The 17,789-nt window shown below is 40.3% G+C and overlaps 1 protein-coding gene across 1 annotated transcript in view; it reads right to left on the reverse strand.

The window, feature by feature from the left end:
* The window catches only part of fras1 (Fraser extracellular matrix complex subunit 1), a 302,138-nt gene that overhangs the window by 30,448 nt on the left and 253,901 nt on the right, over positions 1 to 17,789 (reverse strand). Inside the window, exons 41-46 of the mRNA XM_085367553.1 lie at positions 12,582 to 12,772; positions 9,960 to 10,116; positions 6,820 to 7,083; positions 6,049 to 6,237; positions 4,407 to 4,526; positions 3,238 to 3,417 (exon numbers count right to left, since the gene is read on the reverse strand). Coding sequence (XP_085223679.1) covers positions 3,238 to 3,417; positions 4,407 to 4,526; positions 6,049 to 6,237; positions 6,820 to 7,083; positions 9,960 to 10,116; positions 12,582 to 12,772 — 1,101 coding nt within the window. The remainder of the gene's footprint in view (positions 1 to 3,237; positions 3,418 to 4,406; positions 4,527 to 6,048; positions 6,238 to 6,819; positions 7,084 to 9,959; positions 10,117 to 12,581; positions 12,773 to 17,789) is intronic.

The raw sequence follows: 17,789 nt of genomic DNA on the forward strand, positions 1-17,789 counted from the left end.
AAAAAAAAAATTACAACTTGTAAAAACTCATTCAACATGCCAACAACGCATCGAGGAAATAAAGACATCTCAGCATCAGCTCTCTTCATGTCATCTATTGACAGCAAAATGAGCGCAATTCTGTGGTCTTCCTGGCTTTTGGCATCTACTCCTCAGCTGAAGGTTTATACATCATTATAATCAGGACAGGCAGGCTGTGAGACAGATCCAATATTCTCAGTCAGTGATGAAAACCAAGCTTTTTTTTAGCTCCATCATATTTAAGCAAATTACATTTTCCATTTGTCCTGACAGGGAATAGCAGAAAATGCCACATTTTGTTTAAACATGGGCTGAATGCTATGCAGGTTAACATCTGAGCTGATACCGTGGTACAAAACACAGCAAAAATCATTCCTATTTTCACACGTGAAGTTAAAACTTTCTGGGAAGTTGAGTATATTGGATGTTTAATGGTTGTAGAGACTGTCTGATGTTAGTTTAAGTCTGAATCCGATCGGCTTATCTGTCTAGTTGTGGTCTGCACAGATGTCCGGTTTTTAGAAATAATTCAAGGGCAATAGTGTGATATTTTGTATTTATTTATTTCCTTTTCTTTGTCCTTCTTTAAGAAATTTGTATTGAAATAAAAACAAGAGCAAGGGCTTTTATTTTGTCCTGCTGAAACCCACGTTACTGTACTTGACATAATTCTTTTTTATTTATACAGATATGCAGATATACTACATGTGTACAATTCATCTCATTGTTTAAATGTTTAATAATAAAGTACATGAATATTATATATTATAGTAAAGTATATTTCCTATTAACTACGCAGGTCATTCTCTTTCTCTTCACAATGCTGTCTTTAAATAAAAATATATAATTCCCTATATTCCTATCTATTCCAAACAATGGTAGTAAGCAACAAAGTTTTAAATTTGTCACTTTGACTCTTAATTTATTAACCATGAACAAGAGGTCAGAGGTCAAATGTAGCATGATTCCTTAAATCCTTCTATGATACTTTCTGTATGTGGACCAGAGACAGGCAATAACGCATAATCTCATTACTTTTTTAAGTAAAGAGTAAAGTAAGGGATTACTATTGCAAAAAAGGTAATTAGATTACTGTTACTTTCCTGTAAGCAGGCTACATTACTGCGTTACTAAACCGTTGTGATTTTGTTTGTGAGAGTGTCTCATGAGCGTGGAACGTCCGCGGCAGCAACAGACGTGTGTAGATCAGCAACGGATAATATGGAGTGCGGGAGAGAGTACGACCATGCAGCGTTTAAAGCTTGGAAGTACTGACATTACTTTGAGTTTGATTCTGTAAAAAGTGACAAAAACATTGAAAAAATCCATGACCGATTACGCAGAAAAAATAGAAAAAGGTCTGTTGCTTTATTACGTATTCAGGTTGTGTATCATGTTTTTAAAAAAAGAAACAAAGTAACTAAGTAATAAAGCAATTACTTTTAAAAATAAGAAATCGGTAAAGCAACAGGATTACTTTCTTGGAGAAGTAATCAGTAATTAGTAACTAATTACTATTTTAAAAGATGTGTTGTGTCGTTTAATATAGTCATAGTTTCTAAGTTATTAAGGAAGCAGTTCACCCATCGGCTGTGGGAGGTGAATATTTCTACTCTAATGAGCAACATCAGGCAAAAGGAAGACACCATTACCTGACCAAAGTTAACCTGGCCGATGGATCTGACTGAAGTCTTTCCTTCTTTAATGTGGCAGAAAAAGGGCTACACACTCAACTTTAAGCTTTATCGGAATTTTAAACTTTAGGATCAAACAACATAAGCTGTATCTACTTCTGTCATTTATTAGGAAGCTTGAGCTACGCCTCAAACTAGTGTCTAAAACAAAGCTGCAAAAATCATTTGAGGAGGTGAGGCAGGTTACTGTCTTAAGCATTTTGCGAGACAAGTGCCTTTTGGCAAACACTCAGCTGGAGAGGTGTGTCATAACCTCAGTCATTTAATAAGCCCCTTGAAAACATTGGCTTTGAGAGCGGGAGCTGAAAGGGAGCATTCATCTCTTTGTGCTGTTACCTTGACATTCCTCGTATGCTGACAAGCTTCCCATAGGGGCAGTGGGCTAGCTGTGCGTGTTAGCATGGTGTGACAGACTGGCTGAATGGCTAGCAGTAATTATCCGGTGCTGCTCTGTGGCTCAGAGGTGATCTGATGCTTGAAGATCGGGGAGCAGTGTTAACATCCAGCTCGTTAACATGCTGCAAGCACTCGTGTGGGGAATCCGTTCAGCCGGGGCTGAAATCCTCAACAGCACGGAAGCTAATAATCACCTCTCTGTGATCGGAGGATGCATCAGTTATTCCTTTTTTGTTTTCTCTTTATTGCATCACAAGATGAGAATTTTAGTTATGGCTGCAGTCATTTGAAGTTTGTTTGTGTCACAAGAAGCAGAAAGACAGAGTGCGTGAGTGTGTCTGTTTTGTAGAGGGCAGCTGGAATAGAACAGAAATAATGGATGGAGGAACTGGAGCAAGCTTCATTACAGCTCCGTCTGTGTGTGGAGTCAGTTATCATATACAGAAGGGAACGAGTCTCCATCTACAGAGTTTGTGATGAGATTTGGTTTTGGAAAGTTTTTGGTTCCATTTTCTTTTGTTATTGTAGTGAAGTCGGGTTTTTGTGATTAAGTTCTTAGCTCCCTGCTTTAGTTTTATTGTCGGTCCCCGGTGTTCCCCTGACTCTCTTGGTATTTGATGCATGAAGGTTTCCTCAGCTCAGCTCTCGTGCTGCCACACCCTGTTGTCACTAAAATACTTCTACTACCATCACACCGACAGGCACTTTAGAATCACCAATTGACAAGCATGTCTTTGGACAGGCTCAAACCGGAGAGGTGATCAATGCACCACAGCGCTGCACACCCCTGGAAACTTTGGGGAAAACGCCATTGGTGTTGGTTGCCAGGTGAAATCAGAGTCTGCTGCACCAAAAACATAAGTGTAATTGCTTTGGTAGCAATCAGAATGCCATAGTCACCTGCAGTTTGCATGCAGGATGCCAAGTACTCACCGAGCAGTTGAAAAAGTTTGGTTTGGTTTAGTGTTTGGCTGTCACCTTTGCTTTTGCACCCTCTGTGTCAGCCCCTTGTGCATATGTAATCACGCCTTTCCCTGTGCTTTGCCTCACAAACAGCATGCACACCTGACTTTCTGTACAGTATGGAATTAGCTTCTAAAAACACTGACATATAGGCCTGGTCTACCTGGACTGGCAGTATGCTCGAGGTGCCCCAGGCTCGTCTGTTTGGTGACACGGTAGATGAGCTCGCCCGGCTCGCTGTCCTGGTCGCTGGCTGACAGCTGCAGCGTGGTCAGCTTCTTCACTGAGTTTTCATCAAGCACCAGGCCTTTGTTTACCACTACAGATGGAGGGAGATGGTCCTCTGCAAGATAAAATAAATAAGGTCAGTATAAAAAGAAAAGGAGCAGAGAGAAGAAAAAAATTCCCCCGTCAAGCTAAGATTTATCAGTAAAACCCGGCTTTTGGCAGCGTTTGGGAAAACAATTCATCCAAAAGGAAATCAAAGTATTAAGAATCAGTTTCTTATCCTGGTAAAAGGGAGAAAGGATGGACTATAGCAGAGGAGGTGAAATAAGCTGAGATTTATATAGACCGAGAACGACAGTTTCATATCAGGAGGTGTGAAAAAGTGATATAGGTTTGAAAGATGTAAAAGTGAAAAAGGTGAGAAAATAACAGGCTAAAAAGAGAGCTGCAAAAGATATGAGAGAGTCGGGATGCTGCTCAACCATGAGGGAAAGGCAATCCTTCAATATCCAGTAGCTTCTCATGTGGACACTGGATTCAAACTGCTGAACCAGTGCAATAGTTGGTTTTATCCCCAGAAGGAAGCGAGAGGAAGCTTTTTAGATGGAAACGGTGACAATAAAAATGTGCGCAGCTGAGTTTTCAAGGTTTATCATGGCTCAGAATGGGTCTTTGGCAGTTGACTACACACAACTGCAAAATAAGTCTGCGTAGCTTAAAATAAAAATGCATCTTTTTTTCTTTTCTCACAATCTCAAAAAGAATAGTGTCATTTATATATGACTAAAAATTGCCAAAAATAATTGCATTACAGTGATGATAAAAAGAAAATCACTGTAGCGAATGAAATTTACAAATTTCTGAGAATGTCGATTAAAAACCCAAAACGAGCTCATTTAACATGCGAAAGCTAACAAGCTGTAAAAGTGGGTTATAAATAACATGACTGCACACAATTCGTATTCAGGACGTATGCAGGATGCAGCATCACATCAGTAACCACGCCTGAGACGGAGGGATAAATCTGCAGTAATTGCCTTCTCGTCTCCACCAAATGAAAGAACACTTCAGTCCCTGCTTTGCAGAGGGTGGAGGAAACCCTACCGAGCACACTGATGAAGAAGGACTGGTCGATCAGTTTGTTGCCCTCCGGATCGAGCAGGTTGAACTTGAACGACAGGCTTCCTCCTTTCTCCCCCTTCTCGTGGCTGTACTGCAGCAGGCCTGCAAGACAGAGACAAGCACTCTGTGTCAAAGCTTCTGACTTCATGCAAAAGTGTAACTGCTGGGAATAATTAAACTCCAATGAATCACACGACCTTAGAGCTAAATTACTGTGAGCGAAACTAGAAAGCACTGAGAGCTTTGAATGCGTCTTCTACGCTTTTATTTTGTCTTATCACTAAGTTTTTGAATGTAATTCAAACAATGAGTGAACTGAATTTAGCAGAAATGTGGTTTAAAATTACATTTTGATAAATGTACACTGCAAACCACCTGTGACCTTTTCTGCATTTTGTATTCTTGCCCATGTCTGGGTGAAAGCAGCAATAAAACTGGAGCAATTTTTACTCTGCCATCAAGCTGTGCAAGTTAAGAGTTCATCAATAAATACCTCTTGCTTCTCAACCCACCCCTCTGCCATTATCTTACCTCCAACAACAAAACTAAGAAGTAAGATAATAAACTGCATACACAGTTAGCTGTAGCCACTGTGACATCACCAAGTTAAAATGACCTGTTATAGCAGCTGATGGGGCATTTAACCTCTAAGGTGGTCCCGAGACGCCACGTCAGGACATGTTTGTGACTTAAGGACGCATGCGTTGAGGTATCAGTCGAGGTTAAATTGCTCTGAACAGGATCTCAGGACTGTATTACACATGACCTTTTTTCAGTGATGGTCATTCACATTCCTTTAATGCTCTCTCAAACCACTTCCTTTCTCTGTCTTAAATGTGAACCTCCATATCCTCAAAATAGTCTCTTGTCTTGTCCTTTCCATGCACATGCACATCTGGGGCTTGTATTGAAGAGCTGAAACTTCAGGCTCTCCTGTATTTGCTCTGCACGTGCGGAGTGGTTGTTTGCTCTCTCCTGTGTATTAAATCCAAGCACTCTTCACTGCACTGCACACCATACCAACATTTATCAGTCCAGCTGCATTCGACTCAAGAGCTTTAGTCTACCATGACTCGGACGCCTGAGCTGAAAGTGTGAAAGCATATCCCGTTTTATAATCTATTAAAGGGCCCATAATTTATAATGTTGTATTCATTCAATCTTTAAACTACAGGTCAAGACCACCTTTGTCACAAAGGAGATGAGCATTTGGTTAGATGCTTAAAATATGGGCTATAACAGTGGCTTTGATACTTTTACTTTATGTTCTACAACATAAAACATTTTAAGTAATTTGCTAACAAATTGCTAAATTACAGAAATTGTTGTAACAGGCAACATCATCGCAGCAAATGCAGGAGTTTTACTTCATCTGTAGCCTGACGTGTTTCTTTTGCTGATACGATATCCTTATATGTTGCTAACTTCCACGTTGGCCTGCAAAAGACATCATGTCACTTTATCTGCTGGTTCCTGCTGGTCACTGGGAAAAACGCAGGATTAAAGCAGTCGTTCCAAACCTAGAGGTGACATCCATCTTTTATATACAGTCTAAGATAAAGCAAAGACCGAAAACTGTGGGACATCTGTGCAAAGTTACAACAATAAAAACTAAAGCTGGCACCTTTGTTGACGTCCTCCTGAGTGAAGCTCTGAATGGGACCTCTCACAGAAACGCTCTCCGCTCGGCTGCTCCTGTTGAGCTGCAGCTTGCCGACTGGGGGGTCTTTGGTCAAGATGTACCGGAGCTTCAGGTGGTCTGAGTCGATGTCAGTACCTTTCAGATTCTGCTCTGTGATCTTAGATGATGACCCTGAAAAAGTACAGAAATGTCAGTGATCAGATTTTACTTTACATTTATTTGATGACTTTATTTATTTGATTGGATTCTTTTTTTTTCCGACTGAAAATACAAGAGCTGCTTAAACTCACTTGCAGAGACTGAGAAATACTCTTGAAACAAAAACCTTAACAAGCCTTAATTTGTCTTTTAATAACCCATAAAAAAACCCAAATATTTCCCCACACACGAAAAGCTGGACATAACAAATAAAATAGGAAGAAAAAAGTGGAAAATATTAAAAATGGGGCACTACAGCGTATCATAATACATTCATGTGAATAATTACTAATCAGCTGAGGTTTTTTTTTAAATAAAAACAACACTATTTTAACGTAGTTTCTCACTCTAAGCAGGGGAACTATGAACAAACTGATTTAGGAGGAAGAAGAGAAAAACAAGAGGCTATAAGCGTGAAAAGAAAAACTACTGAGTTTATTTATGATTGTAAAAGTATTCTGACTGGTGTCCCCGGGCGTCTGGTTTAACCTGAGATGAGTCAACATCTCATTAAACACAGACATATCGTTTATTACTGCATTTCTTGACTCTCACCTGCTGGAAGCTGCAGTCCTCTGTTGACGGTCATTCGAGGTCCCTCGCTCCTCGTGACGTCCATCGTGAACTCCAGGCGGCCCGTGTGGGTGTGAATGCCATCGGTGAGGGTGAAGGCCATCTCGTCTGCTCCCCCGCTGACAGTTTCAGGCGTGTAAACCAGCAGCTGATCCACCACATCCTGATAGGTGAATGTGGAGCCCTGCGTTAGGACGCGACCGTTCTCCAGTGGCTGGGAGTAGAACTGCCGCCTGCGGAGCTTGCCTAGGGGAATAAAAAATAAACCAAGCTCAGATTGTGAAGTGGGTGTAAGTGGGGGAGTGGTAACTGAATAAGTACATCTTTTTAATTGCTCTGATTATCTAAGTCAAATGGAGGATGTTTGAGTTTTTCATGCAGCACATGAAAGACAAGAAAGCTCTTTGTAGAACCTAATGAGACATTTTAGATTCCTCTAAATTACCCTGCTTCTTAAATCAAAGCCCAGGTTTAAATAGGATTTAAGTCCAAATCCTGCAGCGTGAAGAGGGGACACACAGACGTACACCCTCATTTATTCCCTCCCACACATTCCCTCTTCTTCTTCTTTTTTTTTTTAAACGTCTGCAGTGAAACGTTTCCGCACTGTTTAAAAGTAGAAGATGAACAAATCAAACACTTCCACCAATCCTCTATGGAGGATTTAAAAAGCCAAAAATCATTAATTAAATCAAATACAACCCCAATTTCCAAAAAATGTTGGAATGCTGTGTAAAAAATGATTTGCATATTAAACCTATGAAAATATTTTCAGAGCTTGCAGTCAATTTATTATCTATTGCCCTGCAGTATTTATTTTCACTGGATTTTCTATATTTTGCCTTTTTTTAAATGAATCTTTTATTTTGTCAGTGCAAATCCATCGTTGGGGTATCCCCATGTTATTTGCATTAAGATTAATTCATAGAGTTTGAGACTGTTTGGCACTAATTACCTGAAAATTATGTGCATTTAGAAATATCTCTTGGCCTTAGACTGCTTCGACAGCACGAGGTCTACAAGTGCGTGCACATTTGCTGGAGTGTTGCTGCAACCTGGCATCTTTATTAGGCTTGAAGGGGTCTCTCATACTTCCTCTAAGATAAATAGATCGTTGTAGGGGTGTGTGTGTGTCTGTTGGGGTGGGTGAGGAGTATGGGAGGGGTGATAGTTGAAGACAGCATCGAGTTAGTATCAAATGGACATCTAATCCATACGACTAATTTGCATGATCAAGACCAGGAATTCAGAAGTGTCAGTCGGAGATTGCCTTTGCATTAACAAAGCTCCTTAAATCCTTAAATACAGAACAGTCAGTTAGAGAGAATGCCTTTAAGTTTTGGGTCATTATGGCGTTAAAATAAAAATCGTAACATGTAAAGAACAAATGAGATCCTGTGAAACAGGGTTTATATTCCGCCGTCTTTCACGACTTTGTAAACTTTGCTAAAATTGGGTTAAAATACATTTTTGCTGTGACTAAGTGCTGTATACTTATCTTTAAAAAATGTGTTTTTCGTGAAGCAATTTCTTTTGGTCTACCAGACTGTGGCAGGCGGAGAGAAAATTCAATTTGGGACGGTGAGAGGGCGTCAGAAAAACAAAGTGTTTGGAGGTCAGTTGATTTGAGTTTGTGTCGCTGTGTCATGTGAGGAATGGCTGCAGTCAGAATGCAGCGCTGCAGCGGGCGGCCGCTGTGTTTGTCTTGTTTTAAACTGTTTGGGTGTCGGAAATAAGAGTAATGTGTTTATGACTCTGTGTGTGTCTGTTCATCTCTATCACGTCCAGAACTATTTACTATCAACATGCCAGGTACCTCTTAACATAACTCTCTCCTGAGCTCTGTGTTAGGTTTTGTGTGTGTGCAGATCTAAAGTATGTGAGATATTTTAATATACTGACTGCACATCACTGCATATTTTTCCATGTTTACCTGCTGGGTTGCTGCTGTGTTAACACATAATTCTGTTTTTGAAGCGTCTCTGTTGCTTTCATATTTGAAAAACATATATGATGCCATATGAACTGGTGAATAAGCAAATGGACTTTAAGAGGAAGAATAACTAAACGTATCTCAAAAGCATCTGTTTGTTTATCTAAGTAACAGTAAAATTGCATAATTTCCTCAGGGATTAATAAGGTATTCTGATTCTGAGATCAAAGGGACTGTTCTAATTGCACTTTTCTGGGTTCATAATCCCACCAATTTTGATAAAATCCCCAACATCACTGGCTGAAATGCAGCTCTGAACCATTAAAGAGCTGGACAGATGTAGACAGTCACTGTTGTACCTCTCGCCTCCTCCGTACGTCCCGAAGATGATTTGAACCAAAACCTTCGATTTCTAAGGATACAATTTAAAATTGGTTCTTTGCTAAATTCTCTGTTATGTGTAGACAGTCCTCTGAAAACAGCCAGGTAATAGGACTGTACTGAAAATGAGTGAAGAAACAGCCAATGGCAAAAAAAAACTTTGAAAAACCACTAGGAAGCCCAGAGAAGTACCGTTCAAGTCCACTTAAAAATACAAGAAAATCTTGCTTCTTGGAAGCAAAACATAAAGAAATGAAGGGTGAGTCAAGAGCACTCTATAATAGAGAGCAAAAAGCAATAAAAATGTCAAGTTTATATAGATGAACTCAGTTTTAGCCAAAAAACTTGCTAAAGCTATAAATCACTTCAGCTGTTAGCTACGTTAGCAGCTAGCTACATGTGAGTAATCAAATCAAGCTTTTAGCTGAAAATAATGGATAAATAATTGCAATAAAGCTAGCTAAGGCTATGAAGAAGATTGTGTACATTTTCTAAATCGAGACCTATCAGTTAAATTGCCTAATAATTAAAACAATAAAATTTAAGTTTATTAACTAGCAGTATGAATTAGCAAAGGAAAACTGTTAGCTAACTGCTAGACAAATGCACTAAGTTATTAACAGATAGTAAACTGAGCAGCAGCTAAAAGTAGTTTATAATAACAGGTTATTACTTATAGACAGAAAGAAATAGTTTTTAGTAAGCTGAAAGTAATCTGCTGCTTTAAAATGAATTCTCATAGACAGACTTAACAATGAAAAGTGCAGTTGAAGAACAGCCTTTACAGGCCAATGCAGTCTGTGCTCACCATAGCTGGGAATTCTGATAATAGTGAAGAGGATCTCGTTCTCTGGTGTGTCCTGATCGTGGACGCTGAGAGACGAGTTGGTGATGACAACTCCAGAGTTTTCCTCTATATGGATGCTGCTGACGGACACCACCGGCTCTTTGTCCTCTTTACTCTGCTGAAAGACAATAAAATAAAGACATCTTTTAATATTTGTGGAATAACTACACTGTTCCTCACCAACAGAACACCAGCTTCACAAAGCAGATCTCAAACAATTTCTGTTAAATTATTTTAAGTAATGGCAGATTACTCCTGTTCCTGCTGATTTTATTTTTATTTGTGATGTGGTCCAATTTTTGGTTTCTGTCCTGATGCTTTGACATCTTCCAAGGTCTACTCAAACATTTTGCTTGTATACGCTCAAAAATTTAGACACAGGCGACCAGGAATAACCAGCATATTTCACCAGAGATGTATAATCTTTTCAGGTCCCTTGTTGGGGAGATGTTTTCCTTCAGTCAGCCAAGTGGTGTGTCTGCAGGCTTTCCCTTAACTGCAGACTCGTTGGCATATTCAGATTTTTTGTCTTATAAATGCAGATTACAATGTGGTTCTGTTTGGTTTGTTTCACACAGCCACAATGTTCAGGTGTTAAATATAACGGTTTTGTGACATATCTGTGGTTTGTTATTGCCAACAAAGTAATAAAGCAGAAGCAGTCCTCCTGGTGTGGGGATTTCATATTTTTTGCCAGGGGTTGTATACTACCACCTCTACATTAATACACACCGTGAAAGATTTATTATATACAGGTCACGTGTTCAAATACACACACTCAACAAACATAACAGCTCACTGACAACCCCATCAATCCAACTCAAGACCTAAAACAGGCTTAAGTGATGGATTTGGAATCTCAGTTTGTTTATGTGTTTATGAAGGAGAAAAAAACAGGGACAGCCTGAGGCCATAGCAGTTTTTCCTTGGAGGAAGCCTTGTGATGCTCAAGGACAGCAGTAAAAAAGAAAAACAAAAGCTGAGTAAGACCTCTTTTTTTTTTTTTTAAATTACTAATAGAGCGTGGAGCTGTTAAGACCTCGTTTCATCTCTTTTCATCAGCACAGACACCACTTAATCAGCTCAAACTTTTATGGGTGTGCACCAGCTTCAATTTTTAAAAAGTGTTTTTGGTCTTTTTCAAGCTTTTATCGTCTTCTTTTGAAGAAACGAAAGCATCAACAGGGGCGACTTATCTAACTGAAACTAATTAAACTTGGTGATTTGGACTGATGGGGGTACAGGGTGAAGTGCAACAGTTTCCAAAATGAAGCATTACAGGCATAAGACTGAAAAATGTGTTACTTATAAAACAATGGTTTGAAACTGACAGACAGGACGTGAACTTTACCTCAGACCTAGAATATTATGCAGTCCTGTGAAAAACTAAGTACATACCACGATTCAATAGCTTTTAAAGGCGTGCTTGAAATTATTGACATTTTAGACGAGTCATTTTAAGCCAAACTTTAGCTGTCAGCAGTCAGATGACCTGACATTTGACTCTAAAATACTTTGGTATACAAATGAATTCATGGCTGACTCAATGTCCAGGGTCCTCTGGGTCCAAAACGAGCCCAAGTTATCGTCCGTCCACCACTGAGCTGACAGTTGGTAAGAGGTCTTTGTGCTCATATGCTGTGATGGTTTTCACTCGTGGTGCAGTGCACCATGGTCAAACATCTCCGCTCTGGTCTCCCCTGATCAAAGGATTTTGTGGTTCATCCAGATGCAACTTTGCAAACCTGAACCGTGATGCCAGGATGGTCTTTTTAGAGAGAAAATGCTTTTTCCTGCTAACATTTCTAGTCTTTCTGAGAGTGTAAACTTTAACACTGTCATAAACTTAAACATTTAACATACTAACTGTGTAGTGTAAGATTGAGCTCTCAGTTTTTTGTAATTTCTGAGCATATGGGTGAATTTGTTGGAATATCCACTCCTGACAATTGTTTACTTATGAAACGTTTGGGAATGGCCTTAAAACTCTTCCTAGATTCATAAGCTGATGTGTTTCCTCCTAAACACACCTACAGACCATCAAACTCCCAAAATATCCACCATTATAGAGGCGCTCACACTTGCTGATGATCAATTAACCGAGTGCATTTGATTACCAGCACTTGACTATGACTAACCCTGTTAATTCCCATGGACGCAATAAGGATATAGTTAGTTTTTTATTTATTTAAGCAGCAACGTCTGTGGTTAGAAATGAATTTTGCTGGGAAAGAAAACCATTTCTGTGCTAACCTAGCTAACTGATAACTGTCCTCCCTCTTCTTCATCACATTTGGCTAAAAATAACACAAACAAAATAGTAATGCCTTGAGACGGCAAAATGGGGCTTCTCAAACCAAGGTGTTGTGTCATTGTGGTTACTTCTGCCATAGAAATGAAGGAAAGTGCAACGGTATATTTAACACAAACACCTTCAAAAATTAAGAGAGTTGAAACAAAATCTTCAAAGAAAAACAAACTTCCTTTATTTTGAAATACATTCTTAATTATACATTAATCAATGTCACTTATAATGATAGTACTACAAGATTTAGTAGTAGTAGCTTTTTAGTTTTTCCTTACCTGGATGTCAATTTCCACACTGAAAGCTTCCGTCTGACTGAGCCCGTCGCTGATGTAGACGCTGAAGATGTCCTGCTTGGTTTGAGGTTTAAGCTGGCTCTCCTGGACGTAAGAGATATGGCCAGATGTAAGGTCCTCCACAGAGAAAGGCACGTCAGGGGTGACGACATGTGAGCCGCCAACAGAGCTTCCTGATTGACGAGAGAACAGAGGAAGAGATGCAATTTAGAAAACAAAGAGCACAGGAGAGCCACCTTTGTCCCCAAAGCCACTGCTTTGTAACTCCAGCAGATAAGACCATTTCCTGCACCAGAAACATAAATTTCCTTCGGGATTAATAAAGTATTCTCATTCTCTTTTTATACTACCGACACTTTATTCACTCTTAGTCACTTACAGTTATTTATTCACCTCTCAGTCACTTTAATTTTAAACTGTGTAATTTTAAACTGTATATACCGTATATTCTGTGTATTTATTATCTCACTCTTATTGCCTGTTCGTATTGTTCTTATCTTCAACGTTATGCTGCTATGTTGTATGTTAATTGCCCCTTGGAGATAAATAAAGTCTTTCTGATTCTGATTCAAATTCAAAGTGCACAAAATCATTTTATTCATTAAAGCAATCTAATTTATTCTTAAATTCTTTCTTTTAGTGTAAAAATGATGATTTGTCGCGTCGTCCGGTTGTGGCTACACACTGAAAAAAGCCATTTCTACACTGGAACATTTATTATACTGCAACAAAGAACTCATAAACCTCTCAGGTGACCAGTTAGCAGGCCATCACTTATATCCTCTGACAGCTCCAATGACAGCAATATTTGTCTTCTCCGTCCCATCAGGCTTTTCATTTGACTTCAGCCGGAACTGTCTGGTAGTTTAGATGCATGGACGGTCTTTACAATTCTCCAGAAAAGCACACTTTGGCTGTGATGACACGACCTGGCTGTCCTCAGGTTGAAGGAGAGTCGCCTTGAATACTTAACATCAACCTTGAAATCTCTGAAGTTTGAGAGAAAGTATGAGTGTCTTTCTTGCAGAAGACGGATGACTCCGCACTGAGCTGAGTCAGGGCTCTGGAGGGAATAGCTGGTGTGTGTGTACTTGTATTTACTTTAGTGTATGCATGTAAATCAGGCCCAACAGTAAATCGCATCACATCGCCTCATCTCCCTGTTTTACGGTGAGCATCGGGAGCCTCTTATCTGAGCGGGAACCCTCACAGAAGTGTAATCAAAACAGGAAATCACCTGAAGCCACCGGGGAATTACAATTTTTCCAGAATCATTTTTTTTGGTTGTTCTGTTCTCACACGTGGCGTCTGCTGATCTCAGATTCACAGCACCACTCCTGCAATCACGCCACTGACATCTCTGTGCATCGCCGACTGAACAAGGCTCTGAAAAGGAATGTGGGTCGAAAACAGATCCAGTTGTTCAGGAATGTGATGCAGAGAGTTAGCAGGCTGGAATATTAATCCCAGAATTGTTTTTTTTATTAAATTTCATTAATTTTATTTTAGGATTAATTATAGTTACAGATGATTCTACACTAATAGGATCTGAATTACTATATTCCATCCCTACTTCTCTCTTAATGCTGGACTCATAAAAGCACGATTATGAACCATCCCAGATGATGTGGGGCATTTACTCTTGTTCAATGATGAAAATAAGAAAATGGGTCATGCACACAGCAGTTTATGGTTCCTATCTCGTTTACAGGTATCCGGTTGTACTACACAGCAGATTGTAGTATTACACAGATAAAATGGCCCAATGGGCACCAACACCACAGATAGTTCAGGTCTAGTTCAACTCAGAGCGGCTGCCAGTGCCAGCGCACCTGTAAGTGTAAGCAGGTGTGCCCTACCTTGGACCTTACCGATATCTGAATGCGTGAGATATGAAAAAAATTACCAACCATATAATCATGAAGAAAGTGCAAACCATCTATAGGTGCTAACACTGCTCTCTTTTCCAGGCTGTAGACTTATTTCCTCTATGAAGTTGGATAGCACAACATGAGTCAGTGGAGACTGGTTCACTTTTGGAGCCAGCCTCCAGTGGCACCTAGAGGAACTGCAGGTTTGGCACTTTTATATCAACTTAATTTTTTTTTTAGCCTTCAAAATTTCTGCTTACAGTATCTAAGGCAGCGGTCCCCAAGCTTTTTAGCGCCACGGACTGGTTTAATGTCAGACAATATCTTCACGGACCGGCCATTAAGGTGTCGCAGATAAATACAACAAAATAAAATGACACGACCAAGACAAAAACTATGTATTTTGTAAATATGATAATAAACGCGATTTCACTGTGTAATTGTGTAACTTTATTAGCAGCGTCCTCCTGAAATGCGCCGACAACATTAAGAGTAACATCCTCCTCTCTGCCCTTAATGCTCTCTGGTTGCTATGGTAACTATGGTGGTAAAATTTTCTTTCAAAATAAGACACAGGAGACGATAAAAACATTGAAAATCACAAATTTCACACCCGAGCCTCAACTCTCTCGGCCCGGTACCGGTCCGTGGCCCGGGGGTTGGGGACCGCTGATCTAAGGAGTTTAAATAATCATGGGAGTGAGTAATCAGAATAATCCATCCGTTTTCTGCCACTTATCTGAGTCTTACACAGGGGGAGCAACTGGGGCTGGAACACTGAGGCATTCCCAAACCAGCTGTACTATAATTTTAGACAGAAAAGGCCAACAATCAGACAATCTGCTACGAACAGCAACTGGTGATGGTGGGCAAAAAGAAAGGAAGAAACCACCGACAGAACCAGGAAGGGAGTCACTTTTGTCTCTTTTCCTCTCCTGACATCTACAGAGAAAGACTAACACAAGGAGACAAAGCGGCATGTAAACAGATGGGGAGTGACAAAGATGGGCTGGGAGTTGTTTACTTACTCTAGGACCTCAGGGGCCAAAATGAGATTGGCCGTATTCCTTCCATTTCAGCTTTATATTAAAGTAATTATTTAAATTCAAATTGGAAAATGTCTATACTGCATTGCAGTACGTGTGCCTTCCTCTGTGCTAATCACCAAACTATTATGTATTTTGTTAAGGGAAAAGCCATTTCCTGCATAAACACTGCCTGTTTGTGAGATTTTTGTTTTTTCCATGTGCATGTTTTGAATTGCTGGATTCATGCAAATGCACAACATCAGCATGCAAGTCAGTGTCTTTTGTGCGATGGTGCATCTCCATATCAACATTAAAAAAACCTGTGCATGTTGGTTTTGTTGCCAGCACACTGACGGTGACACTGACTGGCCTCCCCTGTGCCCCGGTGACAGCAGAAATCCCATCACCGCTGGCTGATGCTGCTGAATACCAACGACTCCAGCTGCCATCAAGGACGGGCCGCCGGGACACGGAGAGAAAAGATTGGTGCCAGCTGGTTATCTACAGCTGCAGACACTATAAATATCTGACCCCACAAATTTATCCTTCATTATGTCTGCAGACAATGTATAATAGAGAAGGCCAATTATGGTAAATAAATAAAAGGTAAATGGTCTGTAATTGTATAGCGTCTTACTAGTCCCTAAGGACCCCAAAGCACTTTACACATCCAGTCATCCACCCATTCACACACACATTCACACACTGGTGATGGCAGCTACATTATAGCCACAGCCGCCCTGGGGCGCACTGACAGAGGCGAGGCTGCCGGACACTGGCGCCACCGGGCCCTCTGACCACCACCAGTAGGCAACGGGTGAAGAGTCTTGCCCAAGGACACAACGACCGAGACCGTCCAAGCCGGGGCTCGAACCGGCAACCTTCCAATTACAAGGCGAACTCCCAACTCTTGAGCCACAATCGCCCTAATTATCTTATTATTGTTACAGCTATGGCTACACACCCATTAAAAATGAACAGTTTCTTTACATATGCAGATCAGTATGATGATTTTCTGCTCTTAACTGCTAAAATCCGACCAACAATATGATACGATTTACTGGTTTTAATGAGATTTTATTTTTACAAAGGTTTCTTCTTGGATTTGGAGTTTTCACTCACTGCCTTATTCTGTGTATCCCATGGAGTAAATCCATGTTTTCTAAATGCATTGCAGTATTCAGGTCATTTACTGCAGGTTTTGCATGCAGTCGATATCCTGAATGGTGCAGATCATGCAACTCCAGATGCTTTCATTGAGTCTGTCAAAGATAAACAGCAACCGTGTCACACAGCACATGAATGCAGCTCTCTAACCAAGGTTGATAGTCCATTCCATCCATCCATCCATTCGCTTCCGCTTATCCTTTTCAGGGTCGCGGGGGGCGCTGGAGCCTATCCCAGCTGTCTTGGGACACCCTGGACAGTCGCAGGACTAACACATAGACAAATACATGGGTAATTTAGAGTTTCCAATTAACCTATCCCCACTAACTCCATGTCTTTGGACTGTGGGAGGAAGCTGGAGTACCCGGGGAGAAACCATGCAAACTCCACAAAGAAAGACCCTGGTGGAATTGATCTCAGGACCTTCTTGCTGTGAGGCAACAGTGCTAACCATCGTGCTGCACGTGGGCATGATGAGCAGGGTTGATAGTGTCAGCTATAATTTAACTTTAATAATTTAAATAATAATCTAAATGCTGAAGATTTAAAATACGTCCCAAACCAATAGATCATCTTTTATTTAAAGGACCCAAATAGTCTGGGGATGTGCTTGTTAAGGCTTCAGAAACACAGAATATTCCCCTTCAACACTAAAGTTGTACCTTTTGAAACATGTTGGTTGAAGCAGTAAGACTGATTGCTCAGGAAATACATATTTCTCCCTAGTGACCAGATATTGCCAGGGGGTTGCCAATCTGTCTCTAAGCCTGGGTCACTGAGGCGTGTAGGTCAGATCATATAATAACTTTTAAATCACAAGGTAGTCCCACCCTGCTTTATCATGTTTTTTGGACACTAATCGGAACCATATTTTATAAAATAAACTGATACGCTCATCAGGAAAATGTTTACTGAGAGTTTTGATTAAAGCAGCCAACTTCCTTACATCCATAATTGCCTTTGCAACCAGAGAAGTCACCTTGGCCATCAGAAAGAGAAGAAAGCGTAAGATTCACTTTTCTCTAAGCTACGCCCAGCTTTGATTACAACCTGTTCTTGCTAATGTGGGCTCATAATGTCACATCTGCATACAAGCATGATTTCTTCTGGCTGAAAAAAGAAGA

Source organism: Diplotaxodon limnothrissa, linkage group LG12 (assembly GCF_057381915.1).
Source record: "Diplotaxodon limnothrissa isolate DT_005_m linkage group LG12, D_limnothrissa_male_GT1.1, whole genome shotgun sequence".
NCBI classification, from domain to species: domain Eukaryota; kingdom Metazoa; phylum Chordata; class Actinopteri; order Cichliformes; family Cichlidae; genus Diplotaxodon; species Diplotaxodon limnothrissa.